Below are 27,443 nucleotides of genomic sequence, written 5' to 3'. Positions count from 1 at the left end.
TTAACTGTATCTTGCCAAGTTTTCATGGTTACCTTTGAATATTACACATCCTTTACCCTTTTAGGGGGAGCATTAGGAATTTCTGTTAAGTCCAGCCCCACTCCCATGACTTGTATTTCACATGAATTCCATCTCTGCCAACTCAGGATGATTGGCTTTTGGCATTCTCACACTGGGATATAGAATATTTGGCATTTTCACCCAGCTCTAACAGTGACCACTGCATTACACATACACCCTCTTAAAGGTTACCGGGAGCGGGGCGGGGCTGCCGCCTGCCCGCCCGCAACGGCTCCCCTCAGGGCTGAGGGGGCGGCGGCCATTTTCCCGCCTCGCGCCGCGGCCCGCGGCACGTGCTCGCAGCGCCTGTGGCGGCGCCAGCCCCGGGGGGTGCCCAGAGGCGGCCGGGACCCAGCCAGGCCGGCCCCGGGCTCCCGCGGGGCTCGGCTGGGCCCGGCGGGCGCTGCCCGCGCTCCGTTTTCCCCGTCCTCGACGGGCAGGCGGGGAGCGTCCAGGCGCGGGTTGGCCCCGCGCAGCACGGGACGAGGCCGTGTTCCCGCGTTCGGGTAAGCCGCGCGTACAGCCTGGCCGCGGCTCCCCGGAGGGGTGCGCGTTTTCTTGTCCCGGGGCCGGAGCAGTTCGGGAGCGCGAGCAGCAGCGCCCCGGGACGCTCTCTGCTGCTTTCGTGAGGCGCAGCCAAAGGGCTGCTTGAAAAGGTAGGCGAAGGGCCATCCGCGCACGGTCCCGCTGTGGAAGGTAACGAGATGGCTTTACAGAAAGTGACAGCAACGCGTACATGAAACTACACCGAGTAGTTCCAGTTATTTCTACTGATTCCATCATTTATTTTTAAAACCGACGGCGTGAATGATTTTCAGAGTTAGCGTAAGCAGCCCGAAGTGCAGCCAGGAGACCGCGGCGCACCGCTGCCGTAAGCAAAAGTGCTGTGCCCAGCACCAGGAACTTTCCAGCACTAATAAATGTGTTAAGGGCGACGTGTCAGGCGTGTGCTTCGACTTCCTCTGTGTCACTACCACACACAACCTTCGAAAGGTTGGAGAGTGTTTTTTTTTTCTTTCTTTTTCGTGGTGGTGTTTGCTTGCTCAGCTAGGTTTTGGGAAGCCAGGTTAGTGCCGTGTCCCTCTGGGGCACAAAGTGAGTAATTTCTCGGTGTCTGCTGGAGGAAAGCACCTGCTCCGCCAAGGCGCCGAGCTCCGGGGGCCGGCGGCTGCTCCCGCCTCGTCCCTGCGGGGTGGCTCAGGCGCTGCGCAAGGCGAAGCGGTGCTGTCCCGTCCCCCCCCCCCCGGCGCACAAAGATCCGGGCGTCGGGAGCCCGTGGGGCCTGCAGCACGGCGTGCGGGGGGCGGCCGGGGGCGGAGCGGGGCGAGCTCCCCCCGCCCAGCCCAGCCCAGCCCGGGGGTGCCGCGGCAGCCCCCGGCCGCCCCCACTGCCGTCCCGCCCGGCGCCGCTCCCCGCCGGCCCTCGATGGCTGGCAGGCGGCAGAGGCCTCCGCAGGAGGGGGGCCGGGGGGACCTCGCCTACCCCTTCCATATTTAACCATTACCTAAATCCGAGGGGAAATGAGCAAACCTCCAGGCTTGGGGCTTTAGGTATTTTCAGCGCTGTTGGGCGTATTTATCCCGAAAGACTTTTCCACAACAAGTTATTTCTAGGCTAGGGGAGGTCTCCGGTGCCCAGGCCCTGCCTTAGCCCCGTTATGCGCGGGGCCGAGCGGGGCGACGCTGCCCGCGGCCGGCTCGGCGGGGCCGGGGCCGGGGCCGGCTCCTCCATCCCCTGCCCTCTGCCTGTGCCTGCGCCGAGTCAATCTGTGTTGTGAATCTGTGACTTGTTCTCGTTGCGGAAGTCGGAGGGGATCCAAGAATAGTTCAGATAGATGTGTGTAATTTCTAGAGCAGAACCCCGAGAGAAATGAAACGCCCCACTCCAGTGACACTTTGATGTCACTTCAGCGGGCCCTGTGAGGTGGAATACGGTAAGACATTTTCATTTAAGGAAAAAGGAGAGAGGAAGGGGAACGGTGCTGATTTGTGAGGCTTTGGCTTTTTTTTAAAGTTTTTTTTTTTTTTTTTTTTTTTTTTTTTTTCAGAAGCTCCTAACGCTCAGGAAGTGGAATTTGTGGTTTAGGGGGCCGAGCTCTGAAGGAGTTGAGAGAGAGACAGAAAAAAAAAAAAAAGACACCAAAAAACAACCCAATTCAAGCCCCATCGCTCCTTAAAGGGAGGCTAAATTTAAAGTCACCCAAACGAGCAGGCTGCGGCGCAACCCCCCACCTGTGCAGCCCGGCTCCCGCCGCCCCTCCAGATGGGTAAGCGCTCCTCGTTCCCTCCCCGGGCGGCAGCGCCCCTTCTGCCCAGCTCGCCCCCGGTCCTCGGCGGCTCGGGGAGGCTCCGGCCCCGCGCCCCCACAGCGGCGGCCGTCGGGCAGGTGGGCCCGGGCCTCGCCTTCCCACGGGCCCCGGCCTTGGGCTATCGGAAGGAGGAGCGCCCCGCCGGGCCGGCAGCACGCGGCCCCGCCGCACCGAGCCCCCCCTCCCGGTGCCCCCGGTAGTGCCGGGGCCGCTTTGATCTCTCGCCCCCCGCCCCGCTCAAGGATGAACGGCGGCGCAGGTGGGTCGGGGCAGCGCCGCTCCCAGCCGCTCGCCGGCGCCGTGCCCGGGGGCGGCGCCTCCCAGCCCTGCCCCCGTCCAGTGCCGGGGGCCGGCGCGGGTCGCCTCGTGCGGGGCAGCCCCGGGGCGGGGGGGACGGGCGCGGGCCCTTTCCCTTCCCTTCCCTTCCCTTCGCTCTCTCGCAGCTCGAGGAGCTGAGTAAAAGCCTGCGAGCCCTCGGAAAGAGCCCGACGGACGCGACCTGAGGCGGCTCTTTGCCGAGGCCGAAGCGCTGGCCGGTTCGGTTCGCCCCGCCGCGGCCCGCAGAAGCCGGCGGAGGCGGCCCCGCTCCCGTCCCCCCGGCTCCCGGCGGGGCCCCCCCGACGTTTCGCACCTCGCCCCCCCCGGCCCCGTCTCTGAGTGCCCGCAGCTGCGAGGCGTCGCGCCGCCGGCAGCCGCGGGCCTCGGGTCGCATTCCGCCTCGTTCGTTTTCACGTTGCTGCGCTGGGGGTGAATCGGGCCCTCCGACGGCGGGGAGCGCCGCAGCCGTCGGGGTTGGCGGCGGTTTTGTAGCCACCCTCCCAGCCCGGGGCCCGCCGGTGGCGGCGGCCGCCCCGCGCTGCGCTGCCCCTCGGGGGCTGCTGGGGACGGACGGGGCGGCCCGGGGAGGGCGTGCGGCCGGCGCCGCTGCCGCTTTAGCCGCTGGGACGGCCGCCGGTGCTCGGTGCTCCCGCCGAAGCTCGGGAGCGGCCCCTTGGCGGGGGGGCCGGGGGCGGCGGCCGCAGCCACCTGCGAGCCGGCCCCCGGCCCTGAGCGGCGGGCTCGGTGCCTCCCCGCAGGTCGCCTCCCCGCTGCCGCCCCGCGGGACGCCCGGGGGTGACGCTCGACGCCGCCGCCGTGCCCGGCCGCCCGGAGACGGAGCGCGGCCGCGCCAGCACCCACCATGCCGAGGTCCTTCCTGGTGAAGAGCAAGAAGGCGCACAGCTACCACCAGCCCCGCTCCGCCGACGAGGACTACGGCCTGCGGCTGGAGACGGTGCTGGCCCAGATCTGCGCAGGTAGGGGCTCCCTCGGCGGCTCCCCGCTGCCGGCCGGCGCAGACCCCCGCGGGGGCGTCTCGCCTTGCGGGACTCGGCGGGGAGCTTCCCGCAGCACCCGGCGGGAGGCGGAGGGGCTCAGGGCGGGGAAGGGAGGCCGCAGCCGGTTCGCCCCGCGCTGAGCAGCCCCTCGCCTCGCCTTCCCCGCAGACAGCAAGATCCCCGAGGGCGCCGGGCTGTGCCGCACCGTCCTGCCCGACCCGGAGCCGTCCCAGCGCCGCTTCTCCCCGGAGTCCCACCTTACCGAGGCTGCCGATGGCACCTCCGAGTCAGCGCCCAGCTGCGAGGGCAGCGTCTGCGACAGGGTGTCCGAGTTCGAGGACTTCTGGAGGCCGCCCTCCCCCTCCGTCTCGCCAGGTAGGAGCGGGGCGAGCAGCGCCTGCTGTGGGGCCGGCTGCCTGCCGGTGCCGTGGGGCAGTGCCGCGGGGTGCTGGGCGCCGCCGTCGAAAGTGAGTGGAAGGGACAGATTTGCCTTTCCCGCTCCTTTTCGTGTCCTCTCTCTTTCGGGGTGCTTTTCCAGCCTGTCTCCCGCTGCTCAGGGAGTCGTGGGTTACGGTCAGGCTGTATGAAAGTCGTGATACCACAGGGCGTTTTTTTTTTTGTTATTGTTGTTTCTGATTAATTGGTAAAGGCAAGCTGGTTATATTTGAAAGTTCCCGGCATTTTTCTACAGGGCCCTGCTACCCTAATGTTTAGCAGATAAATAGTTTTTAATACAGTAAATATTTGTACGTGGCTATTTATATACCTGTAGTAAACAGCGTTGGCTTTGTGTTCCTGCTAGACGTTTTCCCATACTCTGAGTTTTTTTCTTGTCTCTTGTCTATAAAAAGGATCTCTCCCTCTCTCTCTTTCTCTTCTTTTTTTTTTTTTTTCTCTTCTCTAAAAACGCATTCGTAAAAACCAGATGAAAATAATGGCAGTCAGATTTAAACACCCCAAATCCAGGAAACTCACACTTATGGCTGCAGCGCCTGTCTCTAGCTCCCTCATCCTGCCTTTGATGTGGTTGGAGCAGTGGGAGATGCTGTCCCCAACCTGGCGTGAATACTTATCTCGTTTAAAAATAAAACGTTGACATTTTATAACAAAAATATGTATATATAAACCCCACGTTTTTATTGCTTTGGTTAAAAATTGATGTCTGAAAAAAGAACAATTTCTATCTTAGCAAAGGAAAAATTGTCTCAGCTTTACAAAGTGACAGCAGACGCCAGCAAACGAATACTTTGTCCTGTTTCCTCACTGATTTTCCTGCTTCATCTTTATAGCATCCTTGCATATTGACAGCTGATTGTAATGACGGGGAGTTGCATTTTTAAAGTCCCTGCCCGTTTTAAAAGTTTTAAAGCCCTTTGAGGGGACATTCAAAATGTTCAGGAGTACGGTATTGTTATAGCCAGCCGCGGGACAGTTTCAGTTTTTGCAAATGACAAACTGGACCAAAAGCAGGAATGCAACAGTCTCTCTTTTGCTAATATTTCTTCACAAAGCATAACAATGTGTAATTTTTATTCTAATGAATTGGTCCCACTCCTCATTCTCCAAATAATTACAATTCCTTGATAGGAAACAGACCGTTCTCACAAGATGTCTAAAAGACAGACATAAAATGGAGCAGCTATTTCCCAGGGCTGCTCTGCCTTTGCCTCCTCCTCACTGATTTCTTCCCATGCTGTGGGATTCATTAGCTCCCTGCCCCCCATCCAGTTACCTGGGAAAAGTACCTCTGCAAAATGCATCCCCAGATCAAGATTTTTTAGAGGAGGGGCTCAGTCCTGGGACTGTCTGATCCCATTCACAGGGGACAAGGGAATGTACAGAAGCCCAGTCCTGGCACAAAAAGCTTTCATTAAAGGAACCTCAGTACGTTGAGAGAGGTGCTGTTACATTAAGGATTGAGGCAGCGGCAGCAGGATTAGATAGGCGGGCTTCCTCCCTCTGCTCCTCCCGAATCCCTGCCCTGGTCACATTCAGTCTGAAGCCAGAATTTATGCCTAGGTCACTTCTGCGGGATGTGCTGGTGAGATTCTGGATTTTTATGGTTGTGTTTGCCTGGGTGGGGCACGGTTTCTATGCTTTCACAGGCAGGTCAGATGTGAAATGATGTTTCTAAATCACGCTTAGGACAGGTGCAGCGAGCAGTACCGTCACCCCCTCATCTCCAGCAGTGAACATGGATGCAGGCTGCACTTCGATGTGCAGTGAAAGCCAGATTTTGGGTCTGTCTTTGCATGCAGTGCTGCTGATCCCAGTGAGCAGACAGAGGTACAATACAGTACCTTTACAGCATTGTTGGCATTCTACATACATTGTCTCCGTCAGTGCAAATCACTTTGTTATTTAACCTCGCTTTCTATGTGTGTTTGTAATCGCGTTTGCATATCCAGAAAGCGCCTGATAACTCTGTGCAGCAGTATATTGGTGTTGTCTGATAAGCCAATTGATATTCGAGTTTTGGCGGGGCTTATACCTTTTACTGGGTATAACAGCGTTGTCATTCCATTGTCATTGTGATAGTTTTTGATCTGTGGAGGTGGACCTTTGAATCTTTCTTTCTGTGTGTATCAATCAGTTCCCAGCCGTTTCAGGTTGAGTTTGCCTTGCCTTCAAAAAAAGAACAGTTTCTTCTCCCAGCGGCTGCACAGAACTGCTAGGAAGAGGAGGGAGAGTCTGTCAGTCCCTCCCTGACCACCCTGTGGAGGGCTAGATGCTGTGAAGCAGAGGAGAGGCAGACACAGCAATGTCTTTTGCCTTGCAGTCTAGCAGAGCACAGTTTGACGCTGGATGTGGGGCTTGAGTGGCTTGAGCTTGCCCCTGGGAAGTGTAGCGTGAGTGGCTCCCCTGCACTTGTGCTTGCGAGGTCTCCAAAGCGTGTGAGGTGATGGAAGGAACATTGCACGCAAACTGAGCTGCGGTGCAACGTTTACGTGTCCAGTGTTGCCAATTCCGAGGGCTCAAAAATCAGGTCAGCCTTCCCTCCCCTCTCTCTCAACAGACTGGCACAGAGATCAAGATTGTAAGTAATACCTTATGGATATTCAATTCTGGTGTTGAAATATTGAGGGTCTACGTTTTCGTGCTTTTCTTTACAGTCTGGACTAGTAGTTGACTTTAAGGGGAAAAAATTAGTTACAACAAGAACAAGCAAACAAAAGGAAAGCTGAGGGCCTGATGAAATCATGCAGTTTCAAGAGCTGGAGCTTTAAGATAGTTTTGAATCTTGTGATAAAATCGTGAGAGATGGCAACACTGAAACTGGTTGCAAAGACACAAAGATAGATGATGTGACGCTGACCACAACTTTGCAGTCAGTGCAGAACAGGAAAAATCATGCTCAGCACCATGTCAGCTAATTTGATTTCATCTCTCTGTTCAAATGTCCCAGTTGGTAGTGTGCATATATTTCCAACCGAAAGACTGGTAATTGCAATGGCAGAACTTGAGGCTGTTAACATCTGAAACTATATAAAAGAAGGAAAACAGGTCAATCAAAACTCGATTTTTGCCTTATTTTCACTCCCTTCTGTAACCCTCAGTGACCATCAGCCTACCTAAACGGGTAGGCTAACACACCATGCCTCTTTTACCTATCCCACCCTGGGTTATCTTGATTTGCTGAAGGCTGCTAAAGCTGACAAGAATGACAAAAGTCAAGCAATTGTGAGTGTGCATGTTTTTGCTTAGGGGAAATTATTCTGGTAGCCCAATTGGGATGCCAATATCTCTGTGAAGGCATCAGCACTTGAGCAGTTAATTTGTTCATCTTTTCCTTGTTTTGCTAACACATTTGTCCAGTGGAAACATTTGACTCTCCCAGCCCTGCTGACTCTTGTGGTGAAGTGAAAGCAGAGCACCTCGGGTGTTAATCACCATCTCTGGCAGACACAGCTGGGGTCTGGTACCCGTGTTCCCTGCCCAACTGTGCTTTCCTCTGTGCAAGGCACCCTGAGCATTTGTGCCGTTAAACACTGATCTCAGAGGCTGTGTTCCTGCCATTGCATCAGTCTCTGCTAAAGCCCCCACCAAGTGTGATTCATCTTGTACCTACTGTCTTGGTCAGATGTTGTTGCCAAAGGTGAGGCTGTTAAAGCCAGCTGAAGCCATCTGAGCTTGTCGTGATGGAAGATAGCTTTGATTATGGCTGATAGGAAAATCTCTTTGTCACCTCAATTTTTAATGCAGTCTATACCAGTGATTTTCATAATGTGTTTATGAACTCAATGTTTGGGTGGACTCAGTTTCTTTCCTCAGAGGAATCCGAAACAACCATGATTTTATTTCAGATTTATTTTTCTTTTCTTTTTTTTTTCTTTTCCTTTTTTTTTTTTTAAAAAAGTGAGACGTGAAATTCAAGCACCTCAGGAAGAAGCTGTCCTTTGTTTCAATTATGCTGTAGTTAGTACAGTTGCAGGCAGTTGTTACATGAAGTTGAGAGACTAGATTTGGACATTAAATTGCACAGGAAACAATTTTTAGTTCTGTTGAACAGGTAAATCTTAGCACGCTTGTTTCTTTTGGCACCTCTATGATGTCATTTTTATAATACGGATGGGTGCGATCTACATCAGAACTTAGATATTTGGACTGTCAGCTGTGATGCTCAGCCTGGGATATAATACATACGCTTTTCTGAGGAGCTGCAGATGAAACCAAAGGAAGTTGAAGACCGAGTTGTTTAGTATCTCAACAGTCAGATCAGTGTCTATGCACCTGGGCACCCAAAGATGGAGGCAGACAAAACTGGTGGTTGCTTTAAATAATTTGGCTGGTGCAGCAGGTGAGGAGTTAGCACTGGAAGCAATATAAAATGCCCTCCCATGGGGGGTGAAAGGCCAGCTCTAATGTGCAGTACAGGGGTCTGGCTCTGCCACAAGCCTGGATGCTGAGCCGATTCTGCTCCACAACAGAGGCCGGACTGTGAAACGCACTAATTCCCATGCCCTTGTGTTTCCACAGCCTCAGAGCAATCTGTGTGTCCATCCCTGGATGAAGCACCCCCCTTCTCAGTGCCCTTCAAACCGTATGCGTGGAGCAGCCTGGGGGGCTCTGAGCTGAGGCACCTGGTACAAAGCTACAGGCCCTGCCCGACACTGGAGCGAACCTCAGCCCTGGGGCTCTTCTGTGAGCGCGGCTCCGAGCCTGCCCTCTATGGTGCGGAGTGTAGCTCTTCCCTCGGACTTTACGGTGACTTCGGCTCCCCGGGCCCAGGGCTGTTCGAGCGGCCTCCGGCAGCAGCGCCTGGACTCTATGCCGAGACGCAGCCTGGGCTGCAGCAGGAGAAGGGGCCTGGCAGCATCAAAGTGGAGTCGGACCTCTTGTGCCGCCCATTGCTCATCAGCACTGGCTCTTACAAGTGTGTCAAGTGCAGCAAGGTAGGGACCTTTTTCTCACACTCCGGTTTGACTCTTTTCCAGCCCCTTCTCCCTGGCTAGCCTGACCCTGTACACTCTCTCCCCTTCAGGTCTTCTCCACACCGCATGGCCTTGAGGTACATGTGCGCCGCTCACACAGTGGCACAAGGCCCTTTGCCTGTGACATGTGTGGCAAGACCTTCGGCCATGCAGTCAGCCTGGAGCAGCACAAGGCCGTGCACTCGCAGGTGAGAGCGTGGCAAGCAGCCAGGATGAAAATTGGAGGGCCAGGGCCAGATGCTTGCTTCAGCCAGCACTGGGCAGGCCACAAAGGCAATCACAGGGCAGTAGGTGGGTGTTGAAGCTGAGGAGAGGAAGAAAGTATGGTCAGGCTGCAGCGGAGAGTTGTGGGCGAAGGGTATGGTGGCAGGCAGAGTAAAGGGTGGGCAGCTAGGGAGCAAAAGAAGAGTAGGAACAAATCAATAGATTAAAGAACACAGACTTTGTTTCCATTCCCCTGATTTCATATGTGTGTAATAAGCAAAGGTCTCTTTTGGCACTCCAGAAGTAAAAGATAATAAAAAATAATTTTTTACTCTCTGAGCTGTAAACTATAACAAGGGTGTGTACATTTTTAACAGCTAAAGCAAGTCACCATGCTTTCTTTTGACACAGTTCTCCTCATTCTTTCTCCTCCCCGTCCTCCAAATAAGTGAATCTTCCATTGTTTGTAGTCATTGTGTCTGTGTAGGGAACATCTGAGCGACCAGTCAGGTATAGAGCACAGACTTCACCCGTCTCGACACCCTCTGAGTCACACACCAAAAGAATATGGTAGTTAATTTTGGCAGGAGGATTTGTAACATTTTCCACCTGCTGATACTGTGCCATATTTCCCCTTCACCCACCCACTTAACCTGGCAAATCTTCCTTCCTCAGATTGGGTTTGGGAGGATAGAGTTACAGCAGTGTTTGTTTGCTAACTGTCTTATTTACAGTTGCATGAGTGTGCAACAGCAGGGCACACAATGAAGGGAAATATCTCATCACCCATTAAATAATGTTGAAAAGAGCAGCACTGCATATTAAGTCCATGGAGGGGAGAACATTTCAGGGAGCGTGCATAAAAAGCCAAATATAATAAGGTGACTATGAAAGCATATCAGGAAGAGGGAGATAAAGGGTGGGAGGAAGAGATGGTGGAAGAAAGTGATAGAAATGCATGCGTGAGGGAAAGGAGAGAGAGACAGCAACCTTAACGCATTTAGTTTGATTTGTTAAAGTAGTAAGCCAGAAAGCTGTTTTCTCCAGGTGCTCTAGGTACCTTTCACTTGAATTTATAATGGAAATAGAAATATGTAGTTAGTTGTTATGCTTACAGCAGAAATCAGCCTGCCATGGAGATTTTCCAGGAGAGCTATGCAGACCTTGGCACTCACTCTCCCATGTAGAGTGGAGAGGTGGCCTTGGAACAGATCTGCTGCTGTTGGTCTTCTCAGCAGAGTGATCATGTCTTAGGCCCACGTTGAAATATGCTGGCGGACTCTGTCCAGCTGGGGCTGCTCCCACCTGGCCATTCCTACCAGCAGGAAGAGCTATTAAATTAATTTTGTGAAAAGTGGTGCAGAGCACTGGGAGAGGATACACTTAATCTTTTTTACCATGCGGTGCCGTCGTGCCAGTTTTAGCATCTCCTCAGGCCATTCCTGTTTGTTCTCTGGAGAAGTGGAAGTGCTTTCTAAGGCAGGAGGGGCAACACTGATGTGCCAGTTTGTTACTGGTGGGATCTCTGTCATGGTGTAATGTGGGCATGTTTGGGCTCCTCTTTCTGCAGGAACGTAGCTTTGATTGTAAGATCTGTGGCAAGAGTTTTAAGAGATCTTCTACTCTGTCCACCCACCTGCTCATCCACTCAGACACACGGCCCTATCCCTGCCAGTATTGCGGGAAGAGGTTCCACCAGAAATCTGATATGAAGAAACACACCTTCATTCACACAGGTAAGCCCTGCAGGTGCTGCTGTTCAGCCCCAGCTGTAGGTGCAGGTCTCTGAAGAGGTCTCTCTGCAGCAGCTTGTTCCTCCTTAGCTGGGACAGCACGTGCACCTCCCCATGCTTCTCACTGCCCTGCTGCGGTTCACACTATCTGAGTTCTACTTGTGCAAATGAGGGTGATTTGAATGTGGTTTCATGAACAGCAGCTGCAAAATAACCAAAATCCTCGCAATCCAATCAGTGTTCCCTTAACAGGATCCACCAATGTTTATTCAAAGAGCTTTTGTGTAAGATGATTTGTAGAGTATTATATTCATGTGGCCTTGATTTACAGCTGAGGTCCCTGGAATATGATAAGGGAATTTGCAGCATCCCTTTTTACAGGATCTACCAATTTGTAATAGGAACAAGAGGAGTCTCCTCCTCTAGGTCAAACACTAAACTGGCAGTCCCAGGATCCAACTCTTAGACTAAATATTTGTTCAGAGATTGATTGTCTGCACTTCCACCCGGACTTTCTGAGAAACGGCTGCAGTCTGATACAGAATGCAAGGAGAGGTGCAGAGTTCTCGAGTTTCACTGTTAGTAATAAACATGGAAACTAATAAAGTGCAGGTGAATCACCAAAGGAAATTGTTTTAAAATATTGTTCAGTGAGAAGGCAGGTTTATCAGAGTTCTTTAAAAGTAAATCTTGCCTTTCAGACCTGCACTGATCACTTGAAGTAGAGGGAAATGAGTGATACGTGAGATACAGAAACATTTGTAGGCATAAAATAGTAGCTGTACTGGCCTAACCCAAAGTTTAGATGACCAAAATCCTGTTTCCTGAGAGTGGAATATCAGCAGATATCAAGGGTGAAGTATAAAAACGGCAAATATATAGAAAGATGGCATTATATGTAGTGCTCTCAGCTTGTGTTTTTTCTAGACCACAAGCAGTGGAAAATAATTATTACTTTAAAAGATTCTCTACCACGTGTCTGCTGGATGAAAATGAACTGATGGTGAAGAAAAGCAAGAAGTATTTCCGTAGTAACTTTTTCAAATGAGGCTTGATTAAGTGGAATTTCAGCCAAATTCTGAATTGGCCAAAAATGTTATTTTTATTATTATTCTGAGATCGGAAACTGTCCCTGGGCTTTCAGATTGCTGACATAAAACCAGCTCCTTAATAGAATCCAGGAATCACTTTCAGATGCAACACACTTGTGAACTGAGCCTCAAGCACATTTTACACGGTTTTATTTTTCTAAGAATCTGTTTTTCAAATGTACAGAGTGCTAGTTGCTCCAGCTGAAGTTAGTGAGCTCTGCAGGTGCAAAGTCACTCTGAAAATCAGGCTTGGTTTTGTGGTTGGGGTTCCCTTTTATCCGTTATTTGATAATAAACACTATGAAAACACACTGAGATCCTACTCGCCTAAAGGCCAGTGGAGTTGTTCCACAGAACTCTCTGTGGGAGTAGTTCAGAAGATGAATTTATTCTCATTACCATTGTTTGCCTGCAGGGGAACTTCAGGGCTTGCTGAAGGTGACTGTTAGCATTTCAGTCTGGGAACTAGAGAGAGAGAGAGAGAAGAGATCTTTGGGTGAACCCTGTCCTTCAGGGTTCACTCAACGGCCCTTGTATTCCACTGGGGACAAGCCCCAGCTCATTGGTTTGGCTTAACAACCTCCATCTATTGCACTTGCATCCATGTTGATGCTATAATAATTGATACCAGGTAGTCATTGTGATCTGGGGTCTTTCCAGGAATTCCTGATGTTTCTAGGCCACAAAGCCAGTTTAAATACCATAGAGGCCGTGCAGCTAAATATGAATGTGTTCGCAAGTTGTGGTGTCCTGGAAGCGCTCTGTGCCTAGCTATTGCTAGGACTATACTGGGGCAGTGCAGATGCAACCAGGTCCAGGCTTGCTCAGCTGCAGTGCAGGCTTAGCTAATGCTTTGGTGCTCACAGTTGCATGATTTTAGGAGGAATGACTTTTTTTGTTAATCACCCAGGAATTGCTTTGATTAGCTCTAAGGCCCAGAGTGCGTTTCCTGTTTGCTCTGACCCTGTGTAAGCAGCATGTTGCCTCTTTCACACCCTCTCTCTACTACCTCCTGCTTGCAGGTGAGAAACCTCACAAGTGTCAGGTGTGTGGAAAAGCCTTTAGTCAGAGCTCCAACCTCATCACCCACAGTCGGAAGCACACAGGCTTCAAGCCCTTTGGCTGCGATCTGTGTGGCAAAGGCTTCCAAAGAAAGGTGGATTTACGGAGACACCGGGAGACACAGCATGGCCTGAAATGAGTCCTGCAATAATGGAAAGCACCTACAACACTATGAGAACAGACTCCTTTGGCTTCCCTGCTGGACCTGAGCCTTGTCTGTAGCACAAACCCTGGCATTACCTTTCTGACCAGGAGCTTGGAGACGAAAGAAGACAGGGACATGGCAGTGGCAGCTCAACCTGCATGACTGAGAGTGGAAATCAAAGGCTGAGGTTTCTCTCTCTTCCCCTCTCTTTTTCTGAAATAACACTGGAAAATAAGCCTTTAGATACGAAGCCTGATACTCCAAAGACAGATAAGCTACCAAGTATCTGTAAGCTGGAAAGTATTTCTCCCATAGCCAAGATGAAAACCCTTATGTTTTCAGTAGCTTGAATTACCTTGCAGGGAAACATGGGTATAACAGTGTTTACACGGTAATCACAGGGAAGTCAGCAAATGACACGGGGAGTGCTTGCCTTGGTTGAGTTTCAGTGCTGAATGGCTTCACTCTTGGTTTCCTGTCAGGAAAGCCTGGAGGATCTGAACTGAAGTGTGCAGTTTGACATCTGGTTGTTTTTTAAGCTAAGGCACTAGCTTGGGCCTCATCCTGCTCTTAGTTATTCTGGTGTAAATCAGGAGTTGTACTGACAGGAGGAGGCCCTTTTTATTCCTCCCAAAGCTGTATCTGTGCTTAAGCAAGGCCTGGCTGTGTGAGTGTGTGTTTGAGATATAGGGGTTATGTCTTGCTACATCCACTGGGGAAAAGGAAGTTTGTGAAAGACAACTGGAAAAACCAAAGCACAGAGTTATGCCTTATAACTAGAAACCACCCAGCAACTGATCCTGACTAAGAGAGCAGGAGCATAGGTGAGGCACAGACTTTCTGTCCAGAGCAATTGTTGGCTTCTGCGCTCTGGGCTTGTTATAAATAACTGGAAAATAGCTACTCAATAGCATCATTTGTATATTTGTTTTTTGTTGTTGTTGTTTTTTAGTTTTTAAAGGAAAACTCTCCTGAGGTGGGCAGGAATCATTATAAAAGTATAATTGACTGAATTTGCCTTAAATGACCCTGCATGTACCTCAGTTAAAAATGCTGTTTTTACTTTATTGCCAGGTTTGTAAATGTCTTTATTTAGGTTTTATGGAGTGTCTTATGTTTATTAGTACATATTTATTGGAACAATGTTTTAAATTAATAAAGTATTGAGGATCATCAGGTGTGATTTTTTTTTTATTTAATATGCGTCTTTAACATGTTTGTGAATGTCAACCATTATGATGCTAAACCACTTCTGGTGATGGTCAGAGGTGGTATTCAAGGAGGGAATGCAGGTGAGCTCTGGTGATGAAAGAACACCAGCGTCCTATTTATGTGTCGAGCTCCCACTGATTGCAGTTAAATACTTAACACTTGAAGACTGGAGTATGCTATGTTTAGGACTACTACCATGAAATGGTTTAGATGGGGAACACCAAGCAGTTCTAAGTGTCTGCATTTAAAACACAGACTGCCAGAATTCCCTGCTCAGCCCAGGAGGAACTCGAATGTCCTCCTTAAGATAGAATGGCTGTGCCAGGAGTTTGCAGGGACCCCTGAACGTCAGGTGCATCATTTATACTGAAGCCTGTGTGGGCTTACAGAAAGGCCTTTTGCCTGCCTGTCGCATCAACAGGGCTTGCTCCAGCTGGCAGTTGCAGCCCATACAAGGCAGACACAGGAGGAAGATGGAGGAGTCTTGTGTCCTTCTCCCAGCAGAGCACAGCGTGGCAGCCTGAGCTTTTAAGTGTGCACGTAACCTTGGGCACCCACATGAACACAGGCTCTGTTTCTGGCTTTGTTTATACCTTTATTCTGGATAAAAACTTGTTACACATGGATAGGACTGCAGGCTGATGAGTGCCTGAAGCAGTGGGTTACAGGGTTAGCGTTGCTTGCTTTCTCCCTTTTTAACACAAAGAATATTTAACTCTGTCACACAAGAACGGAGAGCAGCTCGAACAGCAGTGAGCAGGAATGCCCTGTCATGGCCTCAGTGGCAGCCAGGTGCTTGAGACCTGTGAGGGGCCTTGGCGTTTCCTGAGGTTCAATCGTGAGCTCCCTGGTCCCTCCTTGGTCCCAGGGCTATGCTGTGGGGGTGACAATCTGGTGTGCCTCCGGGAGCTGCTTTCTTTGCCGCCACCTCTGTGGGCGCAACTCGCAGCACCGGACCCAGACCCGCAGGGCCACCCCTCGCCATGGCCGCGGCCACCATGAGGGGCTGTGTGTGGTGCAGGCTCTGATGGAGCTGCCAGGTGATCTTTGCACCGCATTAGGTCCATTATATTGGGTTAATTAACACAGAAGATCGGCGTAGGAGACTAAGTGGCTGCCTGGAAAGGCCTGGTGGTGTCTCAGGCCCAGCGCACGCTGCAGGAGGATCTGTGGAGCTGCTCAATTGGTGGCACAGGTAGGTTTGGGGCTGCCCCGAGGAATGTTTTATATTTAATTTTGTGGGAAAGCTGCTGCTGTGGAAGGAGGGAGTGCTGGCCTTGTGGTGCTCTGCCCTCAGGACCGTGTTTTCCAGCCTGGGCCCTACCTGCAGGCAGGTATAAATCCAGCAGGCATGAGGAGCCTCAGTTGCCAGCACTTACCCTTAATATGATACCAAGGTGTCCTTGTTCTCCAGAAGAGTCTCATTTTCAAATGGGACAGCTTGTGGTGTTTGAGCCTTGTGCAAACGTGTAGGTTGGTCTGTCAGGGAAGCAGGACGCGGTGTTGCTGACATGGCCAGCGTGCCTGGGTTGTCTTTCAAGGAAAGAAATCTCAGAGGGTATTTTTAATGGTTCAAGCACATCTTCCTTTGGAGAGTCTTGTAACTTAGTGGTGAACCTCAGGCCTCAGCACTGAGCCATGCCTCAGGCCCAAACCTGAGACACGTTGCTGTGCCTGCGGTGTGGCGCAGGGCTGGGGCGGCTGCTGAGGGGGGCGAAAGGCAGCGGGCCTGGGCTGCAGCCACAGCTGGAGGTGGGCTTGTGGAAATGAACAGACGTGGAAAAACCTTCTATCTGGGGAGAATCAGAACAGGCTACTGAGAGGCTGAGGTGCGAGTCTGAAGATTGGAAATATCTCTCTGTGTTATTACTGCGTGCCATTAAAAATACATTATGCATATTACATGACTCATTATTCATGAAGCAGGTTCCATACCTTTTGTCTGCCAGAGTAACAGTAGAAAGGGTAAGGAGAGACACTGGAGCACACCTTTGTTTCTTTCTGTAAATTTTTAATAACACCTCTAGCTAACCAGTTGGTGAAGCTCAGTTCCTGCATAAAAGTAGAAAGGCAGAGCTATCTACAGGGCGACTAAGCCTTTCAGAAGCTAATTTGAGCTTGTGTTCATCCACGCCAATGATGATTAAATTACCTATCAAGTGTGCAGAGCTATCAGGATTCAGGGCATTGAAAAACAAGGTGAATTTATCTGATTGATTTAAAAGACATGGGTGGAACAAGTGAGTTAAAAAGTCTATTCCTTATAGATACTATAAAAGTACTTCTGGCAAGCTAATGAACTTGTTACTAATCCTCCAAAAATTGTTTTGCCTTCCCAGAAAAGAAGTTTATCAGTTGGAATCAAAGTGCTTTATCCAAATCAGTTAGCAGGCTGAATTAATTCATGAGGCAGAAACAAAGCAATTTATTAGGTTCCATCCTTATAGTGAGCAGAGACGTTTAAAATTAAAATATGCAAGAATCATCTGTAATTTTTATACACAGTTTCCAAAAGCAGGTAGTAACACTCAGATTGGATATTGCAACAGAAGGGAGAGATCAGCTCTTCTGGGTCTTGTACCTTCCCCAAGCAAAACTTTTGTTGCAGCTGATGATAGGGGGAGGAGGAAGAGGTTTCTAGAATAAGCTCAGAGTGAAAGATTGCGAGACTCGTGCAACTGTATTTGCAAGCTGTGCTGCTGTTGCGTGTTGGTTCTCAGTTCTTTGCATTTTTTTTCCTTGAGAGAAAAAACAAACAGGTCAGTTGTATCAAATTCATCTCCAGCATAACCCCAGTTCACATCACGAGTGTGTTTTGCTGTTATTTATGATTCGTGTCTTACTCTAAACTTCATAGCGAAGCACTTTAAGGGAATTCTGATTTAGAAAATCACTAAAATATGCATGTAAGTCGATGAAGTGCTTCTCTAGCAGGGCCCTGGCTTATGAGATGCCTGCTTGGAGTAAACATTCTAGAGATTTTTCCAGCTGAATCCTAGATCTCAGTCCAGTGCAAACCCACATCCTGGACGGCTGGCTGGTTTGCACCTGCAGTCGAGGTGACTTGTGAGAATACCAAGGGCAACTTTTTTTTTTTTTAAATTGTCAGTAGGATAATGGTTATTTCCAGTGCTTTCTGCTCTGCGTAATAAAGCAGTTAAATGGATTTAAGGCATATACAAGTCTATAATGCATTATAAAGCATTTAAAGTAATGGAAACAGATTTGGAAATGTATTTATGCATCTAAATCTGCAGACACATGTGAATATGCATTGGGTATGGGTATCTAGTCATGGCTTTGACTGTCAATTTAGTTGGGGGAGGGGGGAGGAAGATAACAAAAAAGAAGTCACAGAAAATATCTCGAGTCTTTATCACTACAATTTGTAATATATACAATATATGGACTACACATAGAGGGAGAATATAAATCTGGAATAAAATGCTTCATACATTATAAAAATGCTGGCCACACCTTGTTAGCATAATATTGCCTAACAGATTAAACAGGAGCATAATAAATCTCTCAAATAAGATGAAAGCAAATCACTTTTGTGTGCTTGTTCCAAAGAAGATGCTTCTTCACATACCTGGTTTTCATTTTTAGAGAAACTTACTCTAAACCTTCTTACTCTATACAATGTTTTTCTTTTAGATAAAACAATGCTGAATAAGAAAAACATAGAAAATAATCTGATGGCTAATGAAGGGACTGTTTTCCTTCTCTTAAACACCATCCCGCCAACTTCCTGACGTGTTCAAGCTCCCAGGTAGCTGGATGCCACCACACATGGGGTGCACCCCAGCTCTCTTTAGCCCCGCTGGCCGAGGCACTGGCAGCAGTCATTGTGGAATAGCTCCTGGCCCCTGGCTCCTCCTGCCAGCCCCCGCCTCAGCAGGCGGTCTGGGGGTCACTGGTTAGCATAGGGCGCTGGCAGGGAGGCAACACCATGTGCGTTCAGGGTGGCTGATAGGTTCCACTGATTTGGTTACTGTAATGTAGCCACCTGGCAGTGAAGAGAAAATAAAATCCTTGGAGGTGATGGACATCTCAGTATGATGTATCTGCTTATGATTTACACTCCCCCCCCCCTATGAATAATGTATTCCCAAACATTGCTGATAGACTCAGCAGGTGAGTTCAAAAGGCAAAAAGAGGTATTGGTGCAAGAGACAGGAAGCTGAACTCCTGGGATTGTTGGAGAGTACTCTCATCCGACAAGAGGGCTGCCAAAACAGATGTTTTCAGTGTTTCATATTGGAAATGTTAAGTATTGCAGTGAAGAGCTGCAACAAATTTGTTGTATTTCATTAAGTGATTAGCTAGAACAGATTAGATGTTCACTTAGCCTAAATTGCTTGCAGTAGCCGGTTCTAATTAACCCTGATTTAAGCCAGGGGACCTAAAGATATCTGCCGAACTGGCTAAATTCCCAGCTTCACAAACTGTCATCTCTGCCTGTGCTTTTGCCTTCACCTCTCTGAAACAGGGCAACATGGAGATACATGTAGGTGCAGGAGGACCACCGGCTTCCAGAAAGGAAAAGGGAATAGGTGAGAAGCGCTCACGATCCACTTTACACGGTGGTTCCAGCTTTGAGCTGCCATGTCAGCAGTTGGCGCGGACATCCCATGTATTGCAGGCTGGGCAGTCAGGAGCTCAGACCTGCTGGAGCAGGATGCTCCTGCAGGTAGGGAACAGCAACAGGCTAAGTCATGTTGCTGGCCTCATGCTCTTGGTGTGAGGAGCTGGGTTTTCCGTGTGCTCACGTGGGGATTTGTACTGCAAGGGCCTGACCTTTTCTGTGTTCAATTGATCTTGGAATGATTTGTGTTTTCAGTAGTTTATATTATCATTAATTGAGAAGTCTCCTCCTGCGTGATTTTTATTTTTTTCCCCTGGGTTACTTTCCTTGGGAGTTCACGTACCCCAGGAGCCACCCAGCCCCACTCACTGCCTGTTTTTCAAGCCGGGCCCAGCTCTGGTGCACTCCCTGATGCTGTTTCCAACGGGGGTTTGGCAATCTCTGGACTGATTTTTGTGGCCAGTTGAGGCAGTGAGGCTGTTTGCCACCTCTCCCTGATCCCGGGCAGGGGGGGCGATGTTCCCGCCTGCGCTTCCTTCCCGGTTTCCCCAGCCAAGATTACGTCACTGACCCTTGCAGGGGATGGAAAAGAACAGTTGCATTTATGGGAGGAAGGGGTTTATGTCCTCCGTCCTCTGTGTTCGTCACTGAGCTCTGAACACCTTGGCCTGAAACCTCCCATGCAGCTCCGAGCGGGACTTAGAGGGGCATGGGGCACAGGGCAGCATGTGCCTGCTGAAGTGTGAAGTGCGTCACTGCTGGGCATCGAGTGGCTGTGCAGGGGGACATGCTCGACTCTAACTTCTCTCTTTTGCGAATGCTGTGGTTTGGTTTTAACTGTGTCTCTTTCCACTTGCCATTTGGATGTCCGTTTTGTTCCTCCGCATGTTCAGTTGATGAAATCTCGTGTTTGAGCAATTTTTTGCGGCTCTGCGCAGGATGGAGAAGGCTGCTGCAGCCTCCGTGCTGATGCTCAGGCAAGCTGAATGGCCTCGTTCTCTTTGCTGGTGTTTTAGGTCTCAGCAGTGGCTGGAGACCCCAGGAGCGCTTTGCAAAACACAGGCATAAGGAGATGTGGTTCTCCACCCAGAAAGGGCCTTGCTGCCCCTTTGGGAGGTGGGAGCTGAGCGAGCTGGACACCCCTTTGTCCCAAGGGGTGTTCCTGTGCTAGCTGCAAGTGAAGGGTGCTGGCTGAAACCAGGAGAGCGGGCTGAAGGCTGCGGGAGGGAGTTAAGGCCCCCCTTTAGCGTGACACTGGTGTCCAGGGGACATGGCATGAACCCCAATGGCATTGACACCGCAGTTGCCCCAGCCATGCTTCTGGGAGGTTTCTTGATGTTAACAGCATAACAAAGTGTTTTGTCAGCTCCAGTAAGTGGGAAAGGGGCTTACCTCCTAGCCCAGCAGCAGCCAAGGGCTTTTCAAAGACCCTTGGTTTTGTTAGCTCAGTACAAAGCAGCCTTCCTATGACTGAGAATCTGACTTAACAGCTTCATTTGTTGCCCTGAGGACTGAAATTCACTTCTGTAAAGCGAAAACAAGCTGAAAATGACCCTTTGTGTAAAGGCCAGTGAGGGCTCAGGGATGGGGAGAAGGCCAAAAAGCTGTGGCCACACAAGATCATGTCTGGCTCCCACGTCCTTGGTGTGAGGAGACCCACAAGGACCCCAGGCTGGGAATCCGTGTGGGTCTGCAGCCCTATAGACCCGAAGAGACACTTTGAGGGGAGTAATTGCACATCTTGCTAAGGGTAGCAGTCGGTTTTGTGTTGTAACAGGGATTGGCAAAGAGGTGGAGGAAACTCCACAAGAGTAGTTGAGAGAAGGCACATGCGTGTGTGTGTCTGTGTGTGGTAGCCTGAAGGCTCGGGCTAGGTTGCACGAAGTGGTGCTGGAGGGCTTTGATTCCTGCTCGGGAAGGCAGCAGGTGCCTTGGAAGGGAAAGACGACCCGGATATGGCTGGGAGCTACAGTACTCGAAGACAGGCCTCCAGCAGTGAGCCTGTGGCACAAGGGAATATTTTCAAGGCAACATGTAGCCAAGGTGTGAATCTCTTTTTTCAGTGCTGGTTTAGCTGATCACCGTAATTAAACCAATCTGTAACTGCCCTTTGGAGGGGTGTGATGTTCCTGCAGCTCCCAAAGGTTATCAGACTGATTTCAGTGCAAGCTTAGTGTCTGAGTGAAGTTTTCAGGGTTAGTTTCCTGCAGGGATTCACAGCAAGCCTTTAGGTATGCCATCTGGAGGGACGGGTTAGCTGCTGTGGCCCTGTGCAGTGGGGTTTTGTGACCAGGAAGGCTCCAAAACCCCTGAACTTTCAGTGAGGCTGGGAGGGAGTCCATCTGAGGTAGGTGTTTGAGGGGATTGGTGTGTGGCTTGCCCCTTTTTGCTGCTCTGGGCAACGTCTGATGGTTGTTCAGAGGGCGGGAGAGCCCCAGTTGCCAGTGCGTTGTTGTACATCTGGTGCAGAGATGCACTTGGGGAAAAAGACTCAGCAAAATCTTACTCTTGTATGTCTCAAGTGCTGCCCCAGTTGCATTGTGTACATAATCAAGTAGGATTATTTTAGGAGAAGTGGTCAAAAAGGATTGCTCTGCATTTACAGTCTCAAACAACTCTGTTCTGCACAAACATCTAGCTATTGAGTGTGGCCCCAGGTTGTCCAGATAACTCAATTTCTGAGTTTTCACAAGAAAAAATCTTGAGAAAATATACCAAACACAATTATTTCCCTTTCCCACTTCTGTGTGGATTTGGTAAATATGCAAAAGATCTTTTTCTGATGCCCCTGATGCTCTATAAGGCCCCCAGATGAGCAGCCCGCCACTCCCTGGTGAAACCATGAGACAAAAAGAATACCCGAAGGTGACTGAGTGCTGCTGCGGTGTTTGCTTTAGTTCCCATGTTGTTTTCCCTCCCTCCCCCAAGTCCTATAAGCTCTATAACTGTCAAAACCACACCTGAACGATGATTTTTAGCAGGTGAGAGTAGACACCTGGGGAACTGATGCTTGGGGGGGTGGTGGAGAACCTAAAAATTGAAAAGCAACTTAAACCACGCAAACCACCCCGAACCTTCAGCCTCCTGACACAAGCTGTTTCTCTGCCTGCACGCGTGCTTCTTGCATGACCTCTTCTAAATACCTGGAGCAAGATAAATGGGAGAGGAGGGGGCAGCCACCTCGCCTTCCTGCAGGAGCAGTGCCAGTGATCCCAAAAGCTGTTCCCACATGGCTGCTGTCAGCTGGGAGCCGGGGAGCCAGCGCTCAAGTCCTTGCAGAAAGCAGGCCCGGCACGGGGTGCTGAACTTTGTGCAGGACCAGTGCTGGGTGGTGAGCTCTTGGCCCGACAGGCTTCTCCAGGAGTGTGGGTCTGTGTGGGGTAGGTTTCCTTCTTTCCAGCCATCCCCAGCCATCCCACTCTTGCGGGCAGGCTGCACATGTGTGTGTACACGCACATGGCTGCGCTGAGTGCTTACGGTTGGCTTTCTTCCCGTGGTTAAGAGCTTCAGGCACGCTTCTCGGGATCAGAGCACGATGCAAACAACCTTGCAAAGTAAACACATCCACCTAGAACATGTATTTTCCCAAATCACTCCTTTAGCTAATGTTTCAAAGGTATATACGCAACGCATCTGGTACAAACCAAATACTTTCAGTCTGTTGGATCCCAGAGTCAATATTTGCCCAAGGCACTACAAAGATGGTCATTAAATTCTGACTCAAGGGAAGAATGCCCTAGCTGAAGGCTGCTCTTGGACCAACGTGTGGACAAGGGGACCCAGTGTTTTGTGATGGGGCATCCCTGATGCCACCAGGCTTATCTGCTGCTGCTGCTGCTGACAGTTTCAGGTCACCCCTCATGGCCACATGCTGGTGAGGGCAAGGTTGGCTCTTCACCACTGCTGCTGCTCCTGCTCCTTTTCCAGCCATTCCCCTGGGCAGATGAGATGTGGCAAAGCGGTGCGTGATGGAGGCAGTGGGTAAATCGCTGTATTTGACCCTCCTGGTTGTGCTCCTCTACCAGCTGTTTGCACCAAACTGTTTACTGCGTGTGACTTTCGGGTTCCTGGTGCTATTGCAGCCTCTCTGTAGGCTTCCTGCCGACACACTTGCTGTGCTTGCAGTTGAGTTGTGGAAGTTGGCCTAATTCGGGGTTGAATCAGCCCTAGAAATCACATTAAAATCTGACTTGCCTTTTGGTCAACAGAGAATTGCTTGGGTAAATAAAGGTCAAATCTTTAGTTTCTTTTTTGGTATTTACATAGCATTGCATCTAGGCGAACTCCCATTGCCTTGGGAGCATTCAGGAGCTGACTCACTTATAACAGATTTTTCTTACTCTAACTGAAATCAAACAGCAAGAGCTTGACTGTAGGGTGACCTACATCTAACCTATTACATTTAAGGTAAACCAAAGTGGACTGTGCTCTAAACTGAACTGAACTGACTTGTAGCTCTGTAGCATGGTCAATGGTATGTGGACTACATGTAACTGCCATAGCGAGCATCTCCCTCATGCTGGCAGAGCGTTTCTGCAGGCAAAACTCAGCAAAGATCAGTCCACCAGGGGAAAAATGGTTGTTTCCTGGTCACTGCTGGCTACTGGAAATGCCAGGTCAGTAGGCGTTGCTCTTATCTACAGTGCTTCCACTGCAGTTCGGAATGGCTCAGCACAGCTGGGGTTTGTGCTTTTGGCAGTGTCTGGTTTTCACCCTGCTCTGCCTCTGGTGTCGGTATCGGTGGGGGGGGGTGGTTGGACGAGATGATCCTGGAGGTCTTTTCCAACCCTACTGATTCTGTGATTCTGTACCCAACGCTATCACAGAACACTTGGTCCTCAGAAACCAGGGTGAATGGTTAACCTGTTCCTAATCAGGAGCCAACCTCAATGGAGCAGGGAGGTGACTGTGGCTGGAGCCTGCCTGGCGTGGGGTCACACCGTGCCTCGGTGCTCCGTGGAGTAGGTTGGTCCAATTAGCACAACACACATGGCAGCATTTGATGATCCTCTCCTGTTTTGTAGCAGGTGTTACTTCAAACACCTTGCTTGGATCTCTTTGTTGCATTTGAAAAGCAGAATTGCTCAGTGCAGGTTTGTTTTTTTCTTCTTCTTGTGGGTGACTTAGTAGTCACTGCATGCCGAGAGGAGTTATTCCTTGTGGTTGCTGTATGTTGTGAGTATAGGAAACACCATATGCTTAAAAGATGCCTAGCAGTTGGTGGTATGGTCCCTGTTCTCATTTGCCTGTAACTGTCGGACTGACAAAGTAGGCTGAACTCTGTTAGGTCGCTGCCTGAACTTTCATGTTGCTCTCTGCCTGGGTTACAGGCAGTCACTGTGGTTCAGTGCTCTGAGAACAAGGTCTTGGGGAAATGTCACTCTGGCTCCATGCCCGTCTCTGCATGAAGCTGCAGTTCCCTCTCATGACATGCTGGGTGGGATGCCTGCCCACTCCTTGGCTGCACGGTCCTGTTTCCAGTTTTCCTCAGTGCCCCTGTGTCGGGATGAGAGGCTGGCATAGAGCCCAGAGTGCTCTGACCCCTGCCGTGCTGGTGGCAAGCCCCGGTTTGGTACCTCCACTGCTCTTGCATTGCTCCAGGACGTGGGGACCAAGGCCATAGCTGGCTTTAGTACTAGGATTCTACCTCTGTCCAACCTGCAAGACTTTCTACAGGCTGTGACCCCACAATTCACACAGGCTTGGTGAAGGCTCTCAAGTTCTTTGCAGATGAATTCCCTGAGGAGTGCTCCCTGCAGCCAGGAGGCAGAGGGGAGAGCAGGCCGGCTGTCTCTGGGTTCCCTCATCTCCTCCCAGGGCATGAGGACACACTGCTCCGGGGGAGAAAACCACCCAGCACAGGTGGAGGGGTCCTGGAGCAGAGGGAGCAAGGGCAGGTTAAATTGCTTGACTTTGGCATTTGGACAAGGGCCCTGGAGGTGGAGATGCGCAGGGACACCACATGTGCATGGCTGAGGGCTGGAGCTTGGAACTCAGGCTGTACAAGGAGCTTTGCTGCAGCACAACAGCTTTTATACTAACGGGCTTTGGGGTTTCTCCCCAACCAAAACTCGGGCAAAACTTGGTGAATGGATATGCTTGGTTGTAAAGGCAGGTGTCTTGTGGAAATATCAGTGTTTTCGCTGCTGCCTTGCACATCTGTCACTGTGTGAGCTCTGGCTCCAGGACCACAGGCTGCTCTTCATCCAGAGGACAGGCTGGGCTGACCTGCTTAGGGAGGACTTATGACTGGGTAATGAACCAGGGTGGCTTTCTGTGTGAACCCCAACCTGTTGGCTGCAAAGGTTGAGAGGTGTTCAGTTGGGAAAGGCAGGAAACTGGGGTGCCACTGCACTGATGTGGAAAAGCTTAAAGAGCAGCTGTGCTGCAAACAAGCAGCACCAGTGGTGTTTCCAAGATGGTAATAATGCTGCAGGTGTTGAGACGTGTACTGCATGCTCGTGAAGATGTATCCTGCACTGCAGAAATAAGGAGTACCGCAGCAGTAAATCAGCAAAACATATAACTAGGGATCCGCAGAACCAAGTGTTTCTAGAAGTAAGCATCCCTGAAGTAATACCTAAATCTAGATAGAGAAGTGATTTCTGAGTTCAGTCGTGAATTACGCTGCTGTGAACAAGGCCCTGCCTCAACCTGTTTCATTCTTAGAGGCATGCTTTGCATAAGCTAACGTGGGAAGCCATGGCAGTTAAAATAAATCCTAACACAAGAAATGAGCACCGTTTGCGCAGGACCTCATCACAACCTTATGTATTGATAGAAATATTGTTCTGTTAGGCTGTGAGAAGTGAGGATGTGTTCTTATGCCTGTACTCACAACTGCGTATACATGTGGTTTCAGGAAGCCTAATGTAACAGGCAGATGAAGTGCTTTTTTGCCTATGGCTATTTTACTGGAAATCCTGGTAATGAAGGCCTCAGAATAAGCCTTTGTGTCAAAAAAAACATGTTTTCAGTGCTTCCACTCTGGAAAGGGATGAAGTAAGGTTCTATGTTTCTCATGTATTATTAATTATTTATTGTAGCTCTCACTAGGGGATAGAGGTCTAAGCTATTATGTCTCAAAATGTCAAACCTTAACCTTTGTGCAAACTTTCTGAAGTTCAGCAAGCTGTGTGAAAATGGGCCACCGTGATTGAATAACGTTCATGTGGAAATAGGTAACTCCCACGCAACGCTGTATTTCATCATCTGCAGTGTGGCTTGGATCCGCAACAGTTTCACAGGGCTGCGATGCTTGCGCTGATTTCCTGGTGATTCTCCTATTATTATTACAGCTGCACTGAAAGAAACATCTGTCCAGAGATAGGAGGTATGTAGCCCTGGTACGTAGATGCAGATGCTAAAAGCATATTTACGCCCTCATGCTGGGCGCTGAGTGGAACTGTTTATTCAGAGTGACTCTGTACCCCAGTTTCCACCATCGCTTTCAGAGGCAGATTCTCATCCTACTGCGTGCTCTTGATTTCTTTTCCCCCATGTGGGTCCCCTTGCATGTGGTTGTATTAAAAACCCATTGTGACCATGTGATTCAGGTCGCTCAGGGGCACTGACCTACCCCCTCATCACCTTACTGCTCTGCGTGCTCTGATGTCCTCTGCCAGCTCCCCTTTTGGACATTCTGGCATCATTGCTGCTTCTTCCACCCTTTCTCTTCCTCACCTGGAGTTGATCTGCTGCTCCCTTGTCTACCAAGCCCCTGTTGTTGCCCTTTTTCTCAAACCTCTGCTGATGCTATCTGTCCTCTTACCCTTGCACTGCTGAGGCTCCCACACAGCACCTGGTGCTGGCCCTTCCTTATCAGTGCATTTAATGCGTGCCATTCTTATTTTTTCTCCCTAATGGAAGGGTTTATTGTCTGGTAGAAGTAACTCAAGATTCCCAGTCTTACTGGGAGGGGAAAAAGTCAGGGTTATTTTGTCATAATTACGTGCTCTCGTGAGCAGCTCCCCCCTTGCCCAGTCCCCATGCATCTGTTCCTTTGCTGGAGCACCAGATCAGCCCAGAACTGGGGTTGTACCACCTGACCGAGGCTTCCATGGACTGCCTCTCTCATATCCCCTTTCATCTTTTACTACGGGAAACATACTGAAATGCAGTGTTGCTTTCAAACTTGCTCCAGTTTTGCAAGACTCCTAAAACCTAATATTAGTTGGTCTAGTGCATGTGCTGACTGACAGGAAAGGCTGCTGTCATCCTGGTTTCTTTCTCGTATAGACCAGAATAGCCCACTGTACTGTAGTAGCCATGCTACCTTCTCCGTGAGGTCAG

At 50.2% G+C, this 27,443-nt stretch overlaps 1 protein-coding gene across 3 annotated transcripts; it reads left to right on the top strand.

The window, feature by feature from the left end:
• Positions 1 to 289: 289 nt before the first annotated feature.
• Positions 290 to 14,524, top strand: GFI1 (growth factor independent 1 transcriptional repressor). 3 transcript variants are annotated; one of them, XM_072041504.1, is made up of 8 exons: positions 290 to 566; positions 2,108 to 2,326; positions 3,445 to 3,663; positions 3,853 to 4,059; positions 8,662 to 9,077; positions 9,167 to 9,304; positions 10,891 to 11,056; positions 13,167 to 14,524. In XM_072041504.1, the coding sequence occupies exons 3-8, from the start codon at positions 3,549 to 3,551 to the stop codon at positions 13,343 to 13,345; spliced, it is 1,221 nt and encodes a 406-aa protein (XP_071897605.1). In that variant the 5' UTR covers positions 290 to 566; positions 2,108 to 2,326; positions 3,445 to 3,548; the 3' UTR covers positions 13,346 to 14,524. The 3 variants fall into 3 exon arrangements, with proteins under 3 accessions (XP_071897605.1, XP_038039159.1, XP_071897606.1); XM_038183231.2 differs by lacking the exon at positions 290 to 566 and adding an exon at positions 1,852 to 1,993; XM_072041505.1 differs by lacking the exons at positions 290 to 566; positions 13,167 to 14,524 and adding an exon at positions 1,852 to 1,993 and having other exon boundaries at positions 9,167 to 9,407; positions 10,891 to 11,033.
• The last annotated feature ends 12,919 nt before the right edge of the window (positions 14,525 to 27,443 follow it).

This window comes from Anas platyrhynchos, chromosome 8 (assembly GCF_047663525.1).
Source record: "Anas platyrhynchos isolate ZD024472 breed Pekin duck chromosome 8, IASCAAS_PekinDuck_T2T, whole genome shotgun sequence".
NCBI lineage: Eukaryota > Metazoa > Chordata > Aves > Anseriformes > Anatidae > Anas > Anas platyrhynchos.
The sequence above is the reverse complement of the archived record's forward strand: the minus strand, read 5'-3'. Positions and strand labels throughout refer to the sequence as shown.

Excerpts from the sequence above, each read along its gene's own strand:
- GFI1 (XM_072041504.1), top strand. The coding sequence starts at position 3,549 with ATGCCGAGGTCCTTCCTGGTGAAGAGCAAGAAGGCGCACAGCTACCAC. Across the intron at positions 4,060-8,661 it reads CTCCCCCTCCGTCTCGCCAG|CCTCAGAGCAATCTGTGTGT; the intron begins GTAGGAGCGGGG and ends GTGTTTCCACAG. Across the intron at positions 9,305-10,890 it reads ACAAGGCCGTGCACTCGCAG|GAACGTAGCTTTGATTGTAA; the intron begins GTGAGAGCGTGG and ends CTCTTTCTGCAG.